This window comes from Peromyscus maniculatus, chromosome 3 (genome assembly GCF_049852395.1).
Source record: "Peromyscus maniculatus bairdii isolate BWxNUB_F1_BW_parent chromosome 3, HU_Pman_BW_mat_3.1, whole genome shotgun sequence".
NCBI classification, from domain to species: Eukaryota; Metazoa; Chordata; class Mammalia; order Rodentia; family Cricetidae; genus Peromyscus; species Peromyscus maniculatus.
The window spans coordinates 40,422,191-40,443,024 of NC_134854.1; the positions used below are offsets into that span (position 1 = coordinate 40,422,191).

The 20,834-nt window shown below is 41.8% G+C and overlaps 1 protein-coding gene across 2 annotated transcripts in view; it reads left to right on the forward strand.

The window, feature by feature from the left end:
- The window catches only part of Lhfpl3 (LHFPL tetraspan subfamily member 3), a 568,397-nt gene that overhangs the window by 390,261 nt on the left and 157,302 nt on the right, over nucleotides 1-20,834 (forward strand). For both annotated transcript variants that reach the window (XM_016008807.3, XM_016008806.3), the window contains exon 2: nucleotides 2,444-2,680. In XM_016008807.3, coding sequence (XP_015864293.1) covers nucleotides 2,444-2,680 — 237 coding nt within the window. The remainder of the gene's footprint in view (nucleotides 1-2,443; nucleotides 2,681-20,834) is intronic.

Here is a 20,834-nt window from a genome sequence, read left to right on the forward strand (position 1 = left end):
AATATTTTCCATTTCTATCCATTTACCTGAAAATTTCATGAATTCATTTTTTTACAGCTGAATAGATTCCATTGTGTATATGTATCACATTTTCATCAGTTATACCATTTCTTGGCATGTACCCTAAGAATTCAATAGACTACTACAGTGCCCCCTACTCAGCCATGCTCAGTGCTGCTCTAATGACAATAGATGGGAAATGGGAAAAACTTAGATGTCCTTCAACTGATGAAAAAAAAAAAAAAATATATATATATATATATATATATAATATTTTTGGAATGTTCAAAGTAATTTAGAAACTTTTCAAATATAATTTAGACACAAAGATCTTCTGCATTGTCCAAAATAAAATTAATTCTGTTCATGTAAACCATATTTTTTTAGATTGTGGATAATCTGTTCTAAATAATGCTGTAAAGAGCATGCTATGTACTAAGTTCTAAGACAAAGCCACGATGTGAAAATATTTTCAATTCACCAGCTCACTGTATTTAAATCCACCCCAAGTACTTGTAATTTATTGTATAGTCATAACAAAACTGGCTATGAATGCCACCAAATTTAAATCTCTCTTTCACTAGATTTGTGCCATTGACTAATGGTAGTGGTATTGACTGCTACTAACTACATTTTAGAGTATAGGGCCCAGATATTATAATCCATTTATCTTCCATTTTCCCCATTCACATGTATTTTAGTGCCTGTTTTGTTCAAGACATTGTTTTACATTCTATAAATACGACAAATGACCAAAGTTTCTTTTCTTGGGAAGCTAAGTCTTTTATTTGAGACAGTAGTTATAAATAAATAACCTTAACAGCACACAAGAGGAACAAAGGTTCTAAGCTAAGTATAAACAACAGCTGTGAGAGCTCCTAGAAGGACAGTGTTCTAAATGAAAAAGAATTTGGAACTAGGTATAACAGCATGTGCCTGTAATCACAGAACTTCATGGGCTGGGGTGGAAAGATCATGAGTCAAAGCCAGCTTGGACTGCATAGCCAGATTGTCTCAAAAGAAAATAAAAAGGGCAATGTGATATAATGGTTCAGTCAGAAAAGTCCTTGATACACAAGCAATAAAGATCTGAGATTGGATAAGTGGGGATGTAATGTATGAGAGAAGAATAAACTTAAAATATATAAAAAAAAAAATAAAGGTAGACAGCAACTGAGTAAAGACATGACATTGACCTCCAGCCTGCACATGCATCTACGAGTGCATGAATGCACACACAACACACACACACACACACACACACACACACACACACACATACACACAAAGGGGGAGGTATCCATATGCAGTGATATTTGAAATATAGAAAATAATTCTCTCCCTAGCTCTGTTAATTTCTATTAAAAGTCTGCATTGTCACACTGTGCTACTGTGATTTGCAGGCTTTTTTTTTTTTTTTTTTTTTTTTTTTTTTTTTTTTTTTTTTTAGCAGAGCCACCTAAACATGACCTAAACAAGGATAACACCATTAGACATGCTAACATGGATAAGAACAGCTCAGGAAACCTCAGCCCTACACAGAGAACTACAGGCAGCTAAGGAATGCTGAGAATAAGAGAAATGGTCTCCTCAAGGGAAGAGCATAGCAATTGGTTATCTAATAGCAAATGGTCAGCCCTGAACTATGTGTGTAGCTTGATGCATACTAAGCAGGTTGTATTTATGTATTTAGGAATGTATAATGGAAATGTATATATAGAGATAAAGAGAGCTATAGACAGAACACACACAGAGAGAGAGAGAGAGAGAGAGAGAGAGAGAGAGAGAGAGAGAGAGAGAGAGAACCAATAATTTGAGTGAGAGCAAGAGAGTTCTTGGTAGAGTTTGGAGGGATGAAAGAAAAGAATATATGATGTAATTATAATTGAAATATATATATATATATATATGTTTCAAAAATGAAATAAAATAGAGACTAGAATAGAAAGTATCAATGGTAAGAATTTCAAGAAATGTCTGGACACTGGAGATGAGGATCACAATGTTATGTTTCCCAAAGAGTCAAAGTCAATCAACTCTCTGATATTCTCCATGTTATCCTAAATCCTTATCTGGCTGCTGTCACTGCTCTTCAAAGCCAGCATTGAATTGTCATCCTGCAGTGTGATGATTCCTTCTGGGCTATTTGCAATGGAAGGCTTCCTGCAAACATGCACAAAAATTCAATTTCTTAGTGTTTTTCTCATAGCTAAATTCACGTTAACTTATCTCAGAGTGCATGGGCTCATATAGTCCAGGCCCTGAATTTCTCTGCTGCAGACTTCAGGGCCTGCTTTTCTGTTAAGAAGGAGGGGGTGGGCAGGAAATGGTACTGAGACTTGCTACTCTCAAAATCAATCATTTGAAATGTTTGACAAACAATGGAAAAAAAATTTTAAACAAAATGCTTAATTCTTTTTCCTTTTGTCCTCCTCTCTCTAAGCTGCCTGTCTTGTGCTTGGCTGTATGATTTTCCCTGATGGCTGGGATTCAGATGAAGTAAAACGGATGTGTGGAGAAAAGACAGACAAGTACACTCTTGGGGCCTGCTCTGTCCGCTGGGCGTATATCCTGGCTATCATTGGAATATTGGATGCCCTGATCCTCTCATTTCTCGCATTTGTGCTTGGGAACCGACAAGACAGCTTGATGGCGGAGGAACTGAAGGCAGAAAACAAAGGTAAGATTACTTAAGGGATTCTTAGTGGATGCCTCAAGCACAAAACATAGCCCAAAACAGCAGTCCTTAATCTTGCCCACCAGGTCCTCTTTCCCTAAAGCTCTCATTTGCTTCATGTTAATGCCCTGGAGTCTAAGACTTCTCCATAGCCTCAAGATGTTTGCAAGACTGAAGTACAGCATGGCATTTTCTCATCCTTCTTAGGTACTCTCTAAGTCCATTGTGACTGTTTAAGTATTTTTCCAGTTTCCTCTTCCTTCTCTCTAATGCCTTAGGTATCAGGAGTTAATGAATAGGAGGCAACACTTGGGGAAGGGTGTCTGTTTGAATGACTGGAATGTGCTTCCTCTCTGTGGATACAGCTATTTTTCTAGAGTAAAATAAATATCTGAGAAATCTCTCACAACCATCATAACCACTGGATTTAAATTCAAACTCTTTCTATCAGAGAGAGAGATCCCCACCCCCAAGTAGTTACAGAGATTACAGTAGTACCCCAATTGGCTGGACTTTTCAATGTGTTATCTGGGTAACCAACTGCTCAGATTTCTTCCCAAAAGGAAATTGTCTAGTGACATACTAGGAAATTGAGAGAAAGAATAGGACATTGACTGGTGTCCTAATATACCAGAGTATATTAGAGTAGGTGACTAAGAGTATGTCATTATTCAAGGTGAAATCTTGTAATTTTTCTTTCATATTGTTAAACCTATTCTTTGCAGTAGAACTTTAATGACAAGTATTTGTTATAGCCTTAGATTTGTTTAATGTATTTAATCCCCATGAAGCTGGGGGTTCCTTTTGTTGGTGGTTGGTTGATTTTTGAGATAAGGTCTTGCTCTGTAACCCAGATTGACCTCACACCCCTGATCTCCCTCTCCTCATGCAGCCTCCTCAGTCCCCAGACTGAGCTTGTGCCACCATGCCTGGCTCTGCATGTTATCTTTAATCTTTATGCTTTGCAGTTACATTATCGCCATCAGCTGAGTGGCTCCTTATAGCTTTTTGTTCTTAATAAGAAGCTAAATCCATCCTTGAATTATAAAACTTAGATATTACTTCAGGTAGCTGCTGTGGGATGTTCTGTTTGTTAAATGTGTTGCTCTGATTGGTTAATAAATAAAACACTGATTGGCCAGGCAGGAAGTATAGGTGGGACAAGGAGAGAAGAGAATTCTGGGAAGTGGAAGGCTGAGGCAGAGAGAGCTGCCAGCCACCACCATGAGAAGATGTTGAGATACCGGTAAGCCACGATCCATGTGGCAACCTATAGATAGATTAATAGAAATGGGTTGATTTAAGAAAAAGAACAGTTAGCAAGAAGCCTGCCACGGCCATACAGTTTATAAGTAACATAAGTCTCTGTGTGTTTACTTGGTTGGCTCTGAGCAGCTGCAGGACTGGCAGGTGAGAGAGATTTGTCCTGACCGTGGACCAGGCAGGACCAGGAAAACTCTAGCTACAGGTAGCTGTTAATTTGAAGCATCCCTCACTATTTTTAACAAGGCCTCTAATGAACATCTCATGTAATGGTCACACAGCCAGCTTCACAGGTAGCCATCACTGTCCATGCTTGTCAAGTAGGATTATGAAAAGGTAAATGAAGTCACCAAGAGGGCAGCAGACACCCAGAAACTTTCACTCCCTGGTGTATAGACACCGAATGCATTATTTACTTAATCCTATCAAGAATGTTCTAAGCACAAAAATAACTTCCACAGGGAATGCTGCTAAAACTTCCTAAAAACAGAACTACCAGGGCTGGAGAGACGGTTCAGTGGTTAAGAGACATGGCTGCTCTTCCAGAGGACCAGGTTCAATTCTCAGCACCCACATAGCAGCTCACAACTGTCTGTAAGTCCAGTTCCAAGGAATCTGACACCCTCACACAGAGTTTATACAGGCAAAACACCAATGTGCACATTAAATAAAGAAATCTTAAAAAAAAAAAAGCCTTTCCCTCAGAGTTACCCCCTCTCTATAAAAAAAAAGCACTCAATATGAAGATAATAATTATGGTTTTATGTTACAGATTTAGTACTTTCTGTGCATTCATTAGTCATTTTTTATAAACTTATTTTTTAAAAAAAACTTTCAAATAAATAAAAAACATCACACACTAAAATTAACCAGACCCAAAGTCTATACAACTTAAAGAACTCATATACAGTTAGAATTAGCACTCTAAATAGAAGCTGTGATGCTTCACATTAGATTTTACACATTCAGTATTGAATATATTTTATGTATTTACCCATCACCAAAACCAAAAAAAAATCCATGATAAAATTAGAACTAGAAAAAAATAGCTTTATATTCTTTTTCATAACTTGTGCCCATTACCTGCATTCAGTTCTTTCTCATCTCCTTGTATTTAGCTTGTCTTTTTCTCTTTTCTGTATGCTATACAGTACCCACACATACATTTGCTTTCATAGGTACATACACATTAGTCATGCACTCATTGTGTGGAGCTCTTGTCTGTCTCTGTGGTCTGTTGGATACACTTGGTTTTCTGTCTTCTTTGCTTCAGATTTAAGAATAGCTGAAATTTGCCAAATTACATTTCTGGAAGGAATGAGTTATGGCTAATTTGTTCTGCAAATACTTGAATTCCTCCAGCCTCTAGTATGGCCCAGAATGGTATTTTTTCCTTTGATGTTCAAAGTTATACTGAAAACTTTTGAACATTGAACAGATCTTCTTTGACCACAATACAAGAGAATTCAGAAAAGTTAAAGTCAGTAGTCATTCATCTGGCACAGATCAGATATCCAAGGAAATACAGAAAGCATCAAACCATACAATGAAACATTTCAGTTTCTCAATCCAAAATCCTTAATGTGAGGCTCTGGGAAGATAAAAGCTTTGCACTACAGACTTGTCAGAACCTTATGCACTGGATTCTCTATAAATCAAGTCAGATTTCTAAGCTTCATGTAAAATTTAACAAGAAAACTTTGTTGTTTGGTATTACTTAATAATTTGTTCAGAGTTGAAACTTCTGAACTCAGATTATCTGAGACCAACTAATGACTCTATATGTGATGGGCATAAGCCTAATTTACAATCCTGAATTGGCAACATTATAATTTCATGGATATACTAATATCACTGTGGACTAATAAAAGTATTTTCCACTATGTAGTTGTTACTGATAAAAATACCAAAATGTGCACTGGGGGAAGAAATCTTTGTTTTGATTTTGTGGTAATACATTGAACTGTAGATGAACCTAGTCCTGGCTCAGAATTTCAGAAGAATGTATATACCTCAAGTTGTTGTAAAAGAATGTATATGTCCTAGGATGATTTCTGGTTCTAAGGAGCCAGACAGTGCTATATGTGAAGCCATGACTCAAAAGAGCAAACAATTTATACATTTTTAATATCAGTATCACTACACATTGCAACATCTTCTATCATCTTTCAGTGTTATAGCCTACCAGCCGTATCAACATGTATCTTATAGGTAGCAGATGCATAACAAGGAACAAGATATGATCATGACATGTAATAGACCACTAAGGACTCTAAGGACCATGTCTTCTTTGGGGCTGCTGTAATTAACTCAACACATATCCCCTGCTGTATGTGGAAGAGCCACCGTATAGATCTAGGTTTTCTGTGTATTGTTATAGCAAGAAAATGCTTAGATCCATGAATCTTGCTTAGCAGCCACTCTAATGAGATAAAACAAAATCACTGCTACATCAGTTATAGAATCAGTCAAGGAAAGGAACTTGGTTCTCATTATTGACCCTCCTCCACTCATAGGATCTTAAGATAAAGGGAATATAAGATGCTACTGAATCATAAATTAATCACCACAAAGAAAACAAGGAAGGGGCAGGTAACTAAAAGTCCACACCTCAGCCAGCTACAGCCATCTCCCACAACACATTTCCAGTGTCCTTGCCCCAGGCCCTCTTCAGCACATCCTGAAGTATTTCTTGAGGCTCTCCTTTTCCAGAGGCACAAAGATCACTTGAAAGACACCTCAACTGGAACAGATTGTAAATTGTGGAGTGGAAAAAAAATGAAAGCAGAGGCATTTTTCCATACCTTCAACTAAACTAACGTTTAGTTGTTGTGTACAATCTCTGTTTTACAGAAAATCACTACTTGGAAGATCCAAGTGTTCTCATAGAGGATCGGGTGTGGAGCTTGATGGAAGTGACAGAGTAATTTTTAATGGGAAAAAAGTTCCACTGAAAAACAAAGGGAAATAAAAATTTTAAATCCAGTTAACCTTGTACCAGATTTGGCCCATTAGGGTAAAAAAAAAAAAAAAAAAAAAAAAAAAAAAAAAAACCAGCCTCTCCTCCTGCTCTGACCATGCGATGCGGGGGACGCGGGGGACGTGGGGGACACAGGCCTGCAGGCTGTGTGGTCCCCAGCACAGGGATTACAGTGCTAGACAGGTGTTTCTTCTTGTTTAGGAGTGCAGAAGCATGATTTCTAAATGAGCCAACAGCAGTCGGCATTTAACCTTGATATGCTGTTTAATTGCATATTTTAACACACTGAACTGTGAAGTCAATTTAATTATGTAAAATTAAAGTTTCACCCAGATAAAAAGGATTTGAAATGAAAGCTTCAATTTCAATTTCTTTCATTAGCTGTGAAAGGATAAATAATTATGTTTTCCAGAGCTCCTATGCTACAAACGTCTCGTTCCTTGTCAGACATCATTTATGAAGAGGTCTGTGTGTGTGTGTGTGTGTGTGTGTGTGTGTGTGTGTGTGTGTGTGTGTGTGTTTCTGTGTGTGTGTTTCTCAGATAATCGAGTCCTCTCATGAGCAGCCTTGAAGTCACTTTGTCTTTTCAGCACTGCAAATAAGGAAACTTGATCTAGAGGCGACTCAAGCAACCATTTATTAAGTGCTTTAAGCACCTTTTAATGCTATAATAGGGGAAGGAGAATAAATTTTTCTTACTTACCTAATTGAGAAGTCCTTTGGAATTTTGATTTTAGATATCATATTATGCTATGACCACACTGTGAGTTACAGTGTGGTATAGTGCAGTAGAAAAAAATTGTACGGACTTCTAGCTGCCCAGCAGTGGTACTATCCCTGATACTAGCTGAGACCAACACCTTGATGGTTCCACAATTAACCCTCCTAGTCCATAAAATGCAGTGCTTATACAAGCAGCATCTGAGGTTCTTCCCAGGACTCAGAGATATGAGGGTGGTAAGGGCCCCTGTCCTCACAGCCGTGAACACAACTGATACTTTCTAGAGCTTGTTGGGAGGCAGGGGTGTCTAGAGAAAGGGAAATTCAGAGGTCAAGGGATGAGGTTCTGGAATACCTTGAGTCTTTTCTCTCTCCAGCGTGTGCAATCCCAGGGACCTATTCATCACTCACTGGCTCATTCATAGTCCCAAGAGCAGAGTGAGTCAGAGTTAGCAGATTGTGGCACCATGTGGTAAGCATGTGTGTAGCATGAATCTTAAATGGTCTTATTAATTAAAACAAACCTGTAGCCAGGTATTGGGGTTAAAGCTGGAAGATCAGAGAAGCAGAACAAGCCACAAGCCTCACCTCGCCAATTCCTCAGCTGATCCTGTTTCCTCAGACTGGAAGCCTCTGTGTCCTCATCCAGAATGAATCTCAGCTGAACTGTGCTGCTCAAAAGCCTAAAAGCTTAACCAGGCTAGTTCCTGGTCCTCACGCCTTAAATACCTTTCTGCCATCACTTCCTGGGATTAAAGGTGTGGGTCACCATGCTTGGCTGTTTCCAATGTGGCTTTGAACTCAGAGATCCAGATGGATCTCTGCCTCTGGAATGCTAGGATTATAGGCGTGTGCGCCACCATTTTCTGGCCTCTATATCTAGTGACTGTTCTGTTCTCTGACCCTAGACAAGTTTATTAGGGCGCACAATATTTTGGGGAACACAATATTACCACACATGTGGGCATCTTGATTGTGACTTGAATATCAGGACAGATACTTTGTTTCTGGTCTCAGTGCCTTTGGTTTAGTCCTTAAGCATCTCAGAGCCTCAGCCTCATCTCAGTAAAATGAGAGTATCCAGTCTACCTCTTAGGCTTACTGCAAGAGTTCAACCAAAGCCTGAGGGTGGGAGTATTTATCAGCAAGAGGGCTAGCATCGGCTTTTCATGAGAAATTTCATGTGACCTTCAAAATAAGAGTCACCATCATCCCAGTTCTGCCGAGCCCTGTGGTATACAGAAAGATAGTGTCTACATTTTCAGAGATAAGAAGGAATGGGCTTAACTCGTTTATCTCATAATTTCAAGTCTTGTCTTTGGTCCAGCATCATGTAATCCATTCTTAAAAGATGTATTTCTATTGCTTTCAACTTGACCAGTGAGCCCCGCAGAAGCAGTGAAGTTCAGTCTTGTTTCCATTTGGTTGCTTTTTAGAAAAAGGTTATATAATCCAATGTTTAATACACTTGAAAACAGTTTATAAAATCCATGTTGCTACTGAGCTATAAAATTTTGTTAAAACCAAGCGAAGTAAGATCAGGAACCCAGGGGATAGGGTGGGGGTGGGGGGGAAAGCATCTTCAACTGTTTTGAACTAAAACTTAAATGAAGTCACAGTGAATTGCCTGTTTCCTAATGGAAACAATAGTCCTTGTTGTCTTCACAAGATCTTAGAATGGACCTGAATGGAGACTGTATGCATCCTGGCACTTTTTCAGAGGGGCTAAAACTATGCTAGATACTGAAGCTGAGGGGTCCTTGTGGGGACGGCTGTCTTGTACTGCACTTGTTCTCCTCTTCCCACATTTGAACCATGCAGTTCACCCTCAGCATTTCACAGGCACCGTCTTGTCAAGCATCCCTCCCAGCCTCTTGCCTGCTGGATTCCATAGTTCAGTTTCAAAACTTGTGTTTTTCACACCTTGAAGCTGTGACTTGATTGGAGTCCTATGGATGGCCTTACCAAACTACCCTGCCTCCAGCTCTTCCTGCACAAACTCCTTTGCTGGTTTTCCCCATCTTCCACTCACACTGGGGTATCCTTAGCTGCACTTACTTTCTGCTGATCTTGTTTGGTACCATAGCTTTTAAACGACATTTATATTCTTATGACTCCCAGGTTTAACTCCTACACACACCTCTCCAATGAAGTCTGATCTTACATACCCAACTCCCACACACATTTAAACCCAGCACGTGGGACTTGGCAGGCAGATCTCTGAGTCTGAGACCAGCCTGGTCTGCAGAGTGAGTTCTAGGACAGCCAGGGCTACTCAGAGAAGCCATTTGTTGAAAAAAAAAAAAAAAGAAAGAGTAAACACTTCCCAACACTTTACCCCCATACCTGTTGCTATCCCAGTCCAGACTATCATCCTCAACCCCTAGAATCCTTGTCCTCTTCAGTCTAACCTCAGGGCATCCAGTATGGTGCAGGTCCAGGCAATGGCCACACTGTTTTAACCCCAGGACATCCAGTATGGTGCACGTACAGGCAATGCTCACACTATTCTCAACTTAAGGATCTCTGGTGACTTGGTGATCTCACTCTCAAAAATCAAAAGTCATTTTCTGTGTTCTACACAGCTCTGGCAAACTTCCCTTCATCTTTGCCATCTAGTTCTCTTCTTAACCATTGTACATTTCTTGCTCTTCAGATACTTGGGGCCACTCCCAGTGCCAGCCTCTGCTTTTGTTATTTCCTCTTACTTGAATATTCTCCTGCAAAACCATAAGGTTTGTTCCCGCCTCCTCTTCGGATTTACCCAAATGTCACCTCTCTGAGGAGCACACTGCCTCATCTTAATTATTTTATGTCTCCCCAGGGAAGACACAGGCAGAGTTTTCTCTTTTGTTTACTACTGCAAATACTCAATATTTGAATAATATCTGGCATATGTCAACTCTCAATGGCTACATGTCAAATGAGTGAATTACTAAATGAATTCCATCCCTCCTCTCATAATATGGTTGCACAGATCTTAAGCATAAAAAGGGTTTGCTTTGGTGGAGTTGATATGTGTTTCTTTATAATGTCTATCCATTGCCGCTTTCTCTTCTACTTTAAACCACTGAGTTATTCAAAAATAGTTACTGTGTTGGTAATAGGTATGATAACACATTCACCAGGACACGGGGTGCCATGGTTTTTAGCATCATGTTGTCAGTACTGTCTACTACCCACAAAAAGGAACTAGGGATGAGCACCACCATTGGTGGGAAGAGGGGGGCGGAGAGAACATCCAAAGGTGTGGTGGGACGAGGGAGATGGAGAGGACAACAAAAATTGTGATTGTTGTGGTTTAGCGTCAGCGAGAAGGAATCATACCAAACAAAGAATTCACATGGGAGGTTTATTGGCAAAAAGGGAAAGGGGCAGAGACTGGCCTCTGGGGAGAAGTGGCAGGAAAAGAGAGAGGGGAACAGGTCGAGCTCGCTTTTAAAAGGGGCTTAGAGCATGTGCACAGATACTATGTAGTGACGCGGTGGCTGTAGGACCCTGGGCTGACCAGTGTACCTGCCTGAACGTTAGCAAGTGCATTTGTTTACACAAGGGGTGCTCTTAGTGGCTGCAGTGAGGACCCTGTGCAGGCCAGCATAGTGCCTGAATGCTGATATTCTTCCCTGTTGTTTATTATAAAAAGGTGAGGAATTAAGGGTAGCAGGTAAGGCGGAATGAGGGCACTGAGTTCTCAAGACTGCTTCCTGTTGACCTACGGGGAAGTCAGTCATCTTTGGAGGACCTGAGGAAGCTGGGGTGCTGGCCATGTCCTGTGGAACCTGGTTGTTTCACTGCTATCCAGGCTCTGTGGAACCATCCAGCGCCATTTGGACCTGGAAAGATGCTGGTAGGGCAGAAGATAAAGTTAAGTTTATGGGGAAAAAGGTGTTATTTTTCCTTATGTCTTGGTACTTGGTAGAGGGGAGTCCCAAGGCCAGGGGAAGGTGGGGATAGTACTTACCTGGAGTGCATCTGACTTGTTTGGGGTGAATCCAAGTCAACTCCCTGGAGCTTATAAGAAGTTTCAAGTTTACAAAAAGAGGTAAGTTTTAGACACATTCAAAAGCAACCAAAGGGAATTTAAAATCTTGAGCTGTGGCTGTGGTAATACAGTGGTGTAGTATAATGGGTAGTGCTCTCCAGAGCTGGATTAACAGCTTGTCAGAATTCCATCAGTTAGTGTTAAAGTTATGAACAGTAACACAGTGAGAAAGAGGAATCTGGAGCATGTTTCATTCTTCTATACATCTCAAATCACTTTTCCTTATCATCACTAAAGTTTTTCTATCTTCATATAAATAAACAGTGCACCTATTCCTTTCCCATCACCACAGTATCACTTTGATGCCCAGGAGACACAGGTGGTTGATTGCTGAGGGCAGTCAATAGTAAAAAGTTATATTGAAATCTGTTCCGTGAGTCTCCTTTTTTGAGTCTGGGAGTGTGGATATCTGCTGGGTGTAGTTGTTTCTTACCACCCGGGCATGTTTGGTAGTCTTCATGCCTCTAGTTCTGTGGCTAATGGTTGGTAGTCCCGTAACAACAGCTAATTCATTGTTTAATTGGAGATTTTGAATATGTCATTGGAGATATACAGAGAAGGACTTGATGAAGCAGGGTGTGATTAGTGGAGACAGGAAAATACAGAGAGGTCAGGAAGGAAAGCATCCACTTCCATATGGAGTTCCCAATCCAGTAGAGTTGAGTACAGCTGTGGGGTGAAGTCTCATTCTTCTGGAATTGTGGACAAGGCGGTTGATCTCGTTGTCCTCTAAAACTTAAGGGAGCAGGGTCCTGTTGGGGTTGATGTGTATGAAGGAGGTTTGTCTTGAGGTGGGAGAGTAAAGGGCTTGAGGTGGGATAAGTGAATCCAATGGGAGAGGCCCTCGAGCTTAGCAACTGTGGGGGTTACAAGAATTACCTTGAAGGGGCCCTGCCATCTAGGGGAAAAGGATGAGGGATGTTGGTCTGGAGGAGAGAGAAGGACATGATCCCCAATGTTGACTGGGGATCTACAGGGGTTAGAGCATGGTCGGGGTAGGGAGTGATCAGTAAAGTTCCATAAGAGAGAGCAGAGCTGACAGAGTAAGTAGGTGATCAAGGAGAAGTGATGGTTTGGATGGGAGAGAGAGGGTTAGAACTGGCTTCCTATACATGAGTTCAAATGGAGAGATTGAAAGGGGTCACTTGAGGAGAGCCAAAACCCTGAAAAGAGCCAGAGGCAGGAGCTTTGTCCAGTCAAAGTGAAGTTCCTTTGACATTTTAACAAAAGTGTTTTTTAAGGAGTGGTTATTTCATTCTACCTTTCCTGAGGACTGGGGATGGTGTGGGATATGACAATGCCAAGGAATGCTGAGGGCACTAGATAAGGTTTGGGAAATCTGTGAGGTGAATTCAGGACCATTGTCTGACTGAAGGGAGGCAGGGGGAATAATCTCCTTGAGAAGGAGGTCTTTTGTTAGTGGTTGGAAATGCCTACACCCAGTCTGAGAATGTGTCCACTAGCACCAGGAGGCACTTAACTCATCTAACTGTGGGCATGTGGGGAAAGTCAAGTTACCAGTCAGTCACCAGGAGAGAGCCTCTGGCCTGGTGGGTAGGAAAAGGGGGGCTGCAGTCTCTGGAGTTGGGGGTCTGACATTTGACAGATTTTACAAGAGGCAGTAATAGTTCTTAAGAGATGCAAGTCCTCAGGGGTAAGCTGCAGATGAGCCTTGACAAAGTGAGACAGAGCTTGGCTATCAGGATGAAAGAGCCGGTGTAGGTAGGACAGAATTCGTCGAGTGTCTGAGAGTGACGGTGGGCTGTAGTGCAAGGATCCCGTGTGGGTGAGGTGAGTCTGGGCCTTGGAGGGCTACAGCTCTAGCTGCCTCATCACCTTGGTTAGTTCCCTTAGAGGTGATGGAGTTGTCAGTCTGATGAGACCAGCAGTGAATAATCCATAGCTTTGGCTTTTATCATGTCCATAATTTGACCTAAGTTAGTTATGGACCATCCTTTTGTTCTAAGTAGCCCACACTCCTTCTAGATGGCAGTGTGAGACAGGAGGATATGAAAAGCATGTTAGGACTCTGTGTAAACATTTAGGGATTGTCCTTGTGCCAATTGGAAGACACAGGTGAGAGCCTGTTGGCTAGTGGTATGGGTGGGGAGTGTCTGTGCCTCAATCACCCCAATATCTGAGTATGGCATAGACTGCTTTTCGGGTCCCCTCATGTAAAAAGAAGCTGCCATCTCTGTACAAGGTACAGATGGCCTGAGGTAATGTGCCCTCCTGTATGTGTACAGGATGGGGCCATAGTTCCTCTACAGTTTCAATGTAAGAATGAGATGGGGATTGGTCAGTGTTTGGTCAAGGAAGATCTGAGATATTGAAAAATGGCAAATTGGAAAATAAGTGTGGCATCTTCTACTAGTGCCACCTGAAGAAAAAGAACCTGGGAAGGAGGTAGAGTTTGTAAGCCTTTACAAGTTGAGAGATGGGACAGGTTGTGGGAGGAGAAGACAGTGGTGGGTGACCCAGAGGGTAGTTTCTTTGATTCATGAATGAGGAGCTCAGCAGCTGCTAAAGTGCATATGCAGGGTGCCCATCCCTGGGTGTTACAGTCTAGTGTTTTGACAGGTATGCTATGGGTACAAAGGAAGGTCCCAGCTGGTGACCTAGGACCCCAAGGGCACATCCCTCCTTTTCTGTTACATAGAGGGAGAAGGGATGGATTATGTCTCGGAGATGAAGTGCTGGAGTCTAGAGAATGGCCTATTGGAGCTTCTGAAAGGGCTTAGTAATGGGGGTGATCATGTGAGGGGTCAAGGGCTGTCTCATATAAGGGGCTGGCAAGGAGGGAAAAAGAGGGGATCCAGGAACAACGTAAGAAGCCAGCTATTCCTAGGAATGATAAAATCTCTTTAGTAGAGAGGACTGTGAGAGACTGGATTAGGTGTTTTCTATCCAAAGTAATGGCTTTGTGGGTTGAGGTAATAGTTAGTCCCAAGTAGGTGACCTGAGGAGGGGACAGTTGGACCTTGGAAAGTGAGACTCGATAACCCAAGTTGGACAAGAAATTTAGAAGAGCAGAGGTGTTAGTTTGGCTAATTTTTAGGGATGGGTTGCAGAGGAGGTCATCTATATACTGTATGAGTTTAGATTTGGGGAGAGACAAAGATCAGAAGCTAGGGTCAGACAAAATAGGTGTGGGCTATCCCAGAACCCCTGGGGTAGGACAGTACAAGTGAGCTGGGTGGAGAGGTAGATGTCAGGGTCAGTACAGGTGAAAGCAAAGATATTTTGAGACTGAGTGCCAAGAGGGATAGAGAAGAAAGAGTCCTTGAGATCCAGAACTGAGAAATGGGAGATTCCCAAGGGGATACTGGAGAGAAGTGTGTAAGGGTTAGGCACCACGGGATAGAGAGGTCTTGAACCGGGCAATAGGTCCCTTTAGGTTTCTTAACTACAAGTATAGTGGGTGTTAAAAGAAGAAGATGTAGGACAAAGTAGTTTTTTTTTTTTCCTTAGGAGGTCAGAGATGATAGGTTTAAGTCCTCTAAGGCTCTGGAGTGAGAGTGGGTACTGGGCTTGGGTAATGTACCAGGTAGGGTCCTGTAATTGGATGATAATGGGGGAATGGTATTGAGCAACAGAGGGATTTTGGGTGTCCCAGACTTGGGGGTCCACCTGAGAGGCTGGCATAGGAAATGACATGTTGGAACCAGTAGGGTGGGTGGCTAGGTGGAGGAGGAGAGGGGCTGCTGGTGAGTCTGGGGTCAGGCAAATGGGGGGAGCAAAAGAAATAGAAGCTCACACTTTGGCTAAAAGATCACTTCTCAGTTAAGGATACAGGACAAGTTGATGCCGCCAGAAATGAACAAGTTAGAGGAACACCCCTGAAAATGCAATTGAGTGGTGGGGTCTGGTGAGGTAGGTAAGGCTGCCCCCTCAACAATAGGGAGATGAGAAGGAAAGGTGAGTCCCCTAAACTCACTCAGGACTAAGTAAGCGGCCAAGAGGAAGGAGATGGGCCCCCAGATACCGTGATGAGTACCTGGGGCTCCCTGTCAGAGATGACAGTGGTTGGGTCAAGAGAGGCTGGGTCCCCTCAGTCATCAATGGCCAGGCCTAAAAGGTTGGCTGGTGGGGGGTCTGTGTCTGATGTCCCCATGCCATGAGGGGTGCTGGAGCAGTCAACAGCCCAATGTCCCTCTTAGTGGCACTTTGAACACATCCTGGGTGGCCTGCAGGGATTAGGGCAAGCCCAGGCCCAGTGACCTTCCTGACCACATTTGAAGCAGGGACTCAAGTCCTAGGGGCTAAGGGAGCCTGGGCAGTCACTGAGGCTGGTCAGATGGCCTTGGCTAGCATTTGGTGTTTCTGTTTATGGGATTTTTCGTCTCTCCCAAGTACACCTTAAAGGCCAGCACTGAGACTTCTGCCTGTGGGGTTAGGGGCCTCTCTCCAGATGCTTAAGCTTAGGTAACACTATATGATTGGGGGATATATTGGAATTTTTTAATGAAAGAGGTAGAGTTGGACATTTAAGACCCCAGTTTTTTCCCTATTTGAGAGAGTTCACTTAATGAGAAGTGGACATGTACCTTAACCAGTCCATATTCCCCAGCAGCCTCTCACAAAGGGAGAACTGTTGCTGGGTTGGGTTGGGTAGAGAGGGATGGAGGGATCCCATAGTGGCACAAGAGCAAATAGCAGGAGGAGTGAAAGTGGGTTCCAGAGTCAAAGGGTTAGAACAACCCATTACTGGAGAGGAGGAGGGGCTAGAGGAGCTGAAGGAGCGGTTGTACATTGAGGTCGCAATAGTGGAGGTTCATTATCAGGGTCCAGAGTCGTGGAGGGTTCCTCTAGTTCAGACTGCATAGCCTGGAGGATGTGAGTAGGTGAGCAGGAAGAACAGAGGGAGGGAGGCTGGTTTAGAGCTCAGGTAAGAGAAGACTTGAATGGAGGGTACTCTTTCCACTTATATGACTACTGGCAGAAGTTGGAAAAATCTCGTATAACATTGGGGTCTAAACTGCCACTAGGTGGCCATTTTGATTGTTATCTAAAGGGTATTTGGGCCAGGTCTGACTGCAAAGGCAGATAAATTTAGAAGCCCTTAAGTCGGGCACTAAGCAAAGAGGTTTGAGGTTTTCTAAAAAGCATCCCAGAGGGGAGGTTGGGCTTATGCTGCTAGGCACAGTTCCCATGAGTGAGGCAGAAAAAAGCAAGATCCAAAGGCCTAGAATTTCTAGCATCCCAAATATTCAGTGAGGATCAATTTGAGGAGGCACAGGCTGGGTCATCACCCAAAAGGCAGGGGCTGAGGGGCTCTGAGCCCCAAGAGAGATATGTGGATGCCTGGTACCAGGGCAGGTGAGAAAACATGGTTGAGAGCCTCACTCATGGGGAATGGCCAGGGGTTGTCGGTGAAGGGGCCCATAGCCTCTTTATGCTTTAAGCTCTTACATAGCTTTGCCTGTGGTTCCTCCCCAACCCCGTCTCCAAGGGCAGCAGTGGGGTGGCAGATGCTCAACAATCACTCCCACAGGCTCAGGAAAGCATTTATACTGACAGGGATAAGGGGAACTCACCAACTGTGCTGGTTTTGGATGGTGGGCCCAGTGATGGTTAATTGGAAAACTGAGGCTGTCACAGGTGGACTAGGTCCAGGGTCCCAGTGTGCCTCAGACTGCTGGTGGGCAGGAGGGAGCACCAGGAGGGCCAGCTGAGTTATCTTCAGTGAGAAGGAATCACACCAAACAAACACAGTGGGAGGTTTATTGAGAGAAAGGAAAGGGGGCAGAGACCAGCCTCTGGGGAGAAGCAGCAGGAAAAGAGAGGGGGGAATGGATGGAGCTCAGTTTTAAAGGGGGCTTGGCATATGCGCACAGAGATTATTTAGTGACTCAATGGCCATAGGACCCTGGACTGGCTAGTGTACCTGCCTGAATGTTAGCAAGTGTGTGCACACAGAGGGTGCTCTTAGTGGCTGCATGTGAGAACCCTGTGCAGGCCAGCATAGTGCCTGAATGCTAACGGTGGTGGTAGGAGAACTTCACGGGAACTGCTTACAAATATGCAATTGGAGATTGTCTTCTTTGATTTACCCTTCTAGGCTACAGGTAACTTGGAAAACATCTAAAAGTAGGACACTGTCATCCATTCAAAAACTATGTGCCAAAATCATTCATGCGCTGTGGTTTGCTCTAAAAGAGAGCTTCCTATATGACCAGTACCCAACCTCCAGTTGTGGAGATTTGCTCTGTTTTTCCCAAGTAGCTGACTTCCAGTTGAAGTTGCTTAGGAATCTGAAAACAAAGCCAGAGCTGACTAAGAGGTTGACCCAAGCAATACCATTATCAACTGTTTCCAGAACCAAAAAAATTTACCATTTCAATGCTATTTTTGGTCCTTGAAATAAGGCCTGGAGAGCCAAGAATCTCTCAGAAAATATCAAACCAGTTAAAAGAAAGGAAAGAACTTGAGGTTTGTTGTTTTTAAGAGGAAAAGGTAGACAAGGAGAAAGAATAAGAAGGCAGAGGATGAGAGAAAAGGAGGAGGGGAGAGAAAGAAAGGGAAAGACAGAGAGAGAGAGAGAGAGAGAGAGAGAGAGAGAGAGAGAGAGAGAGAGAGAGAGAGAGAGAGAGAGAGAGAGAGAGAGAGAGAGACAGAGACAGAGAGAGACAGAGAGACTTCCTCTCCATCCCCATTTGGCATCTTACTCTCAAGGAATGGAAACAGTGAATGTGACCAATCTTTATGAAGCTCAAAAGGAGGTAGATTATTGAATCTACTCTGGAAAAAAATAGAAATAACAGGATAAAAGGGTAGACCACTGAATCTACTCTGAAGAAAAAAGAGAATATGGATATAAGATAAACAGGTAGATTATTGAATATACTTTTAAAAAACAACTACTAGGTTTAAATATTTTACACTGGATTGGACTTTTATATAGGTATACAAATTTTGTATATTGATACAAAGTTGAGACTAATTTTGTTAGAAAATACTGTACATGCATTTCTAATCTTGTTCAAGGTATTGTACTTATACAGTTCATTTAGCAATGTAATGCAAATTGCTAGTCCTTGAAAGTTATTACTACCAACTAATTAGGATATAAAGAAATGAAAGTTAGTAATTAGTTATTACAATCAAACTTGTAGCAATATTAGGTATGTTTTCAAGGTCAAACAGATATATTTTAGTTTTAGATAGACAGGTCATCTTCAAACACTTCAGCGACCTATATAATATGGCATTTAAGATATTTTAATGACATAGATTCTTTTTTATGACAACAATACATGTCTGCTCCTGGAAGCACCAATTTACTTCAGAGAAGATGATGGGCATCAAAGAAACTCTATGTGGAGTTTACTTTCTTTGTGGCAAAAGTAAGCCCCTGGGCAAGAAAGTGCCCTTGCCTCGACTGCTGACAGATGCTGTCCAAAATGGGACAAGGAGGACACAAAAGAAAGGAATGCCGAACCTTGCCAAGACAAGGTAGGAAGGCCATTTAGAAAAGCCTGCTTCACAGATGAGTCTGTCAGATATGCTGGGCCTGTAGGCCAAAGATGGATGCCCCAACATTGCAGAGGAACATTGGGTGACTGTCCAGGCAGCCAACTATTTCTGTCATTTCTCACATTTTTTTGGAAGTCACTTGTTCGTACTTCCTGCTTACTCAGTTAATATTTCCTTCTTGGGTCTCTGATGGAGTTGAAGATTAGATAGTTATAGTTATAGTTTTCTTTTTTATCAGATTCAGAAAAGAAACTCACTAAAGAGGTGTAAAGTGTATACATTTGAAAGACATCAAAAGATAGTTTTCGTTTGGTAATACAAGTTAGAATAGAAAGTGAATTAGATACAACATTTTGGTCTCACCAAAATAGGATAGATAATGGAGTGTTTTCTCTGAATTTGTCAAATGTTTATGGACTAGACATTGTTAAAGTAATTCTTCATTTATATATTGTATATATGTATTATACTTATTGTACATAGTGTTTCTTATATTAGTTATAATCTTTTATTATTTTAGACAAAAAAGGGGGAGTGTGGTGATATATTGTGTACCCTAATAAAATTTGCCTGAAGATCAGAGACAGAAGAAGCCACTAGATTAAACAAAGATGCCAAGCAATGGTGGCACACACCTTTAATCCTAGCATTCAGGAGGCAGAGATCTGTCTGGATCTCTGTGCATTCAAAGCCACCCTGGGCTACATGAGATTGACTCAGTCTAGGAGAGAAACAGAACCAGGCAGTGGTGGCACACACCTTTAATCCCCGTATTTGGGAAGCACACACTCCATTAATCCCAGCACTATGAATGAAGTGATGGCTGGGCTGAGAAAGGCGAAAGGAGACCAGAACTAAAGCCTTTTCAGGCTGAGGAGTCTTAGAGGTAAGATGTGGAAATGGCTTGTTCCTTTGTCTCTCTGATCTTTCAGCATTTACCTAATATCTGGCTCCAGGTTTTTTTATTAAAAGACCTATTAGAATTTCATGTTACAGTGACTTGTATTTATTTCTAAGTCACTTATCTGTACACAGTCCTGTTTTCTTTCATAAGACAGGATGCCCCATGTAGCTTCACCAGACAATTTAGGATTTGAGCTGCATTAGTGATCAGTTTTCTCTTTATAAATTAACATATAACATAAATCCATTCATTAATTCAGCTACTTCTATTTGGAATCAACACTTCTAGTCTTATTTATTTATTTATTTATTTATTTATTTATTTATTTATTTATTTATTGCTTTTTGAGCCAGCTTCTGCTGTGCATCTTGCTGTAGCTGTAACTGGTGATCCTCCTGCCTCAATCTGCTGACTGTTGAGATCACGGGCATGCACCAACATGACTGGCTCTAGTCTTTCAATAGATGTAGTCATTAAGCTTCTACCATAATTATATCTATTAAAGCTTTTTCTCCAATATGCTAACAACATATGCCAGTTTAGTTTTTCACTGATCTTATTTGTTTCCCCTGCTAGCTTCTCTCATCCATGCTGCAGTCTCTGGATTTTTCTTGATGTACCTTGTAAAGAGAAGAGCATACATGAAGAAAATACTAGTCTCCATGAGTATAATTCTAGTCAATCCCCTGGGGCTCCAGGTTCTCTACTCAAATTTTTTTCATGTTCATAAAACTTTTTTTTAGAAAAACAGATCTCTCCATTCTTACCATAT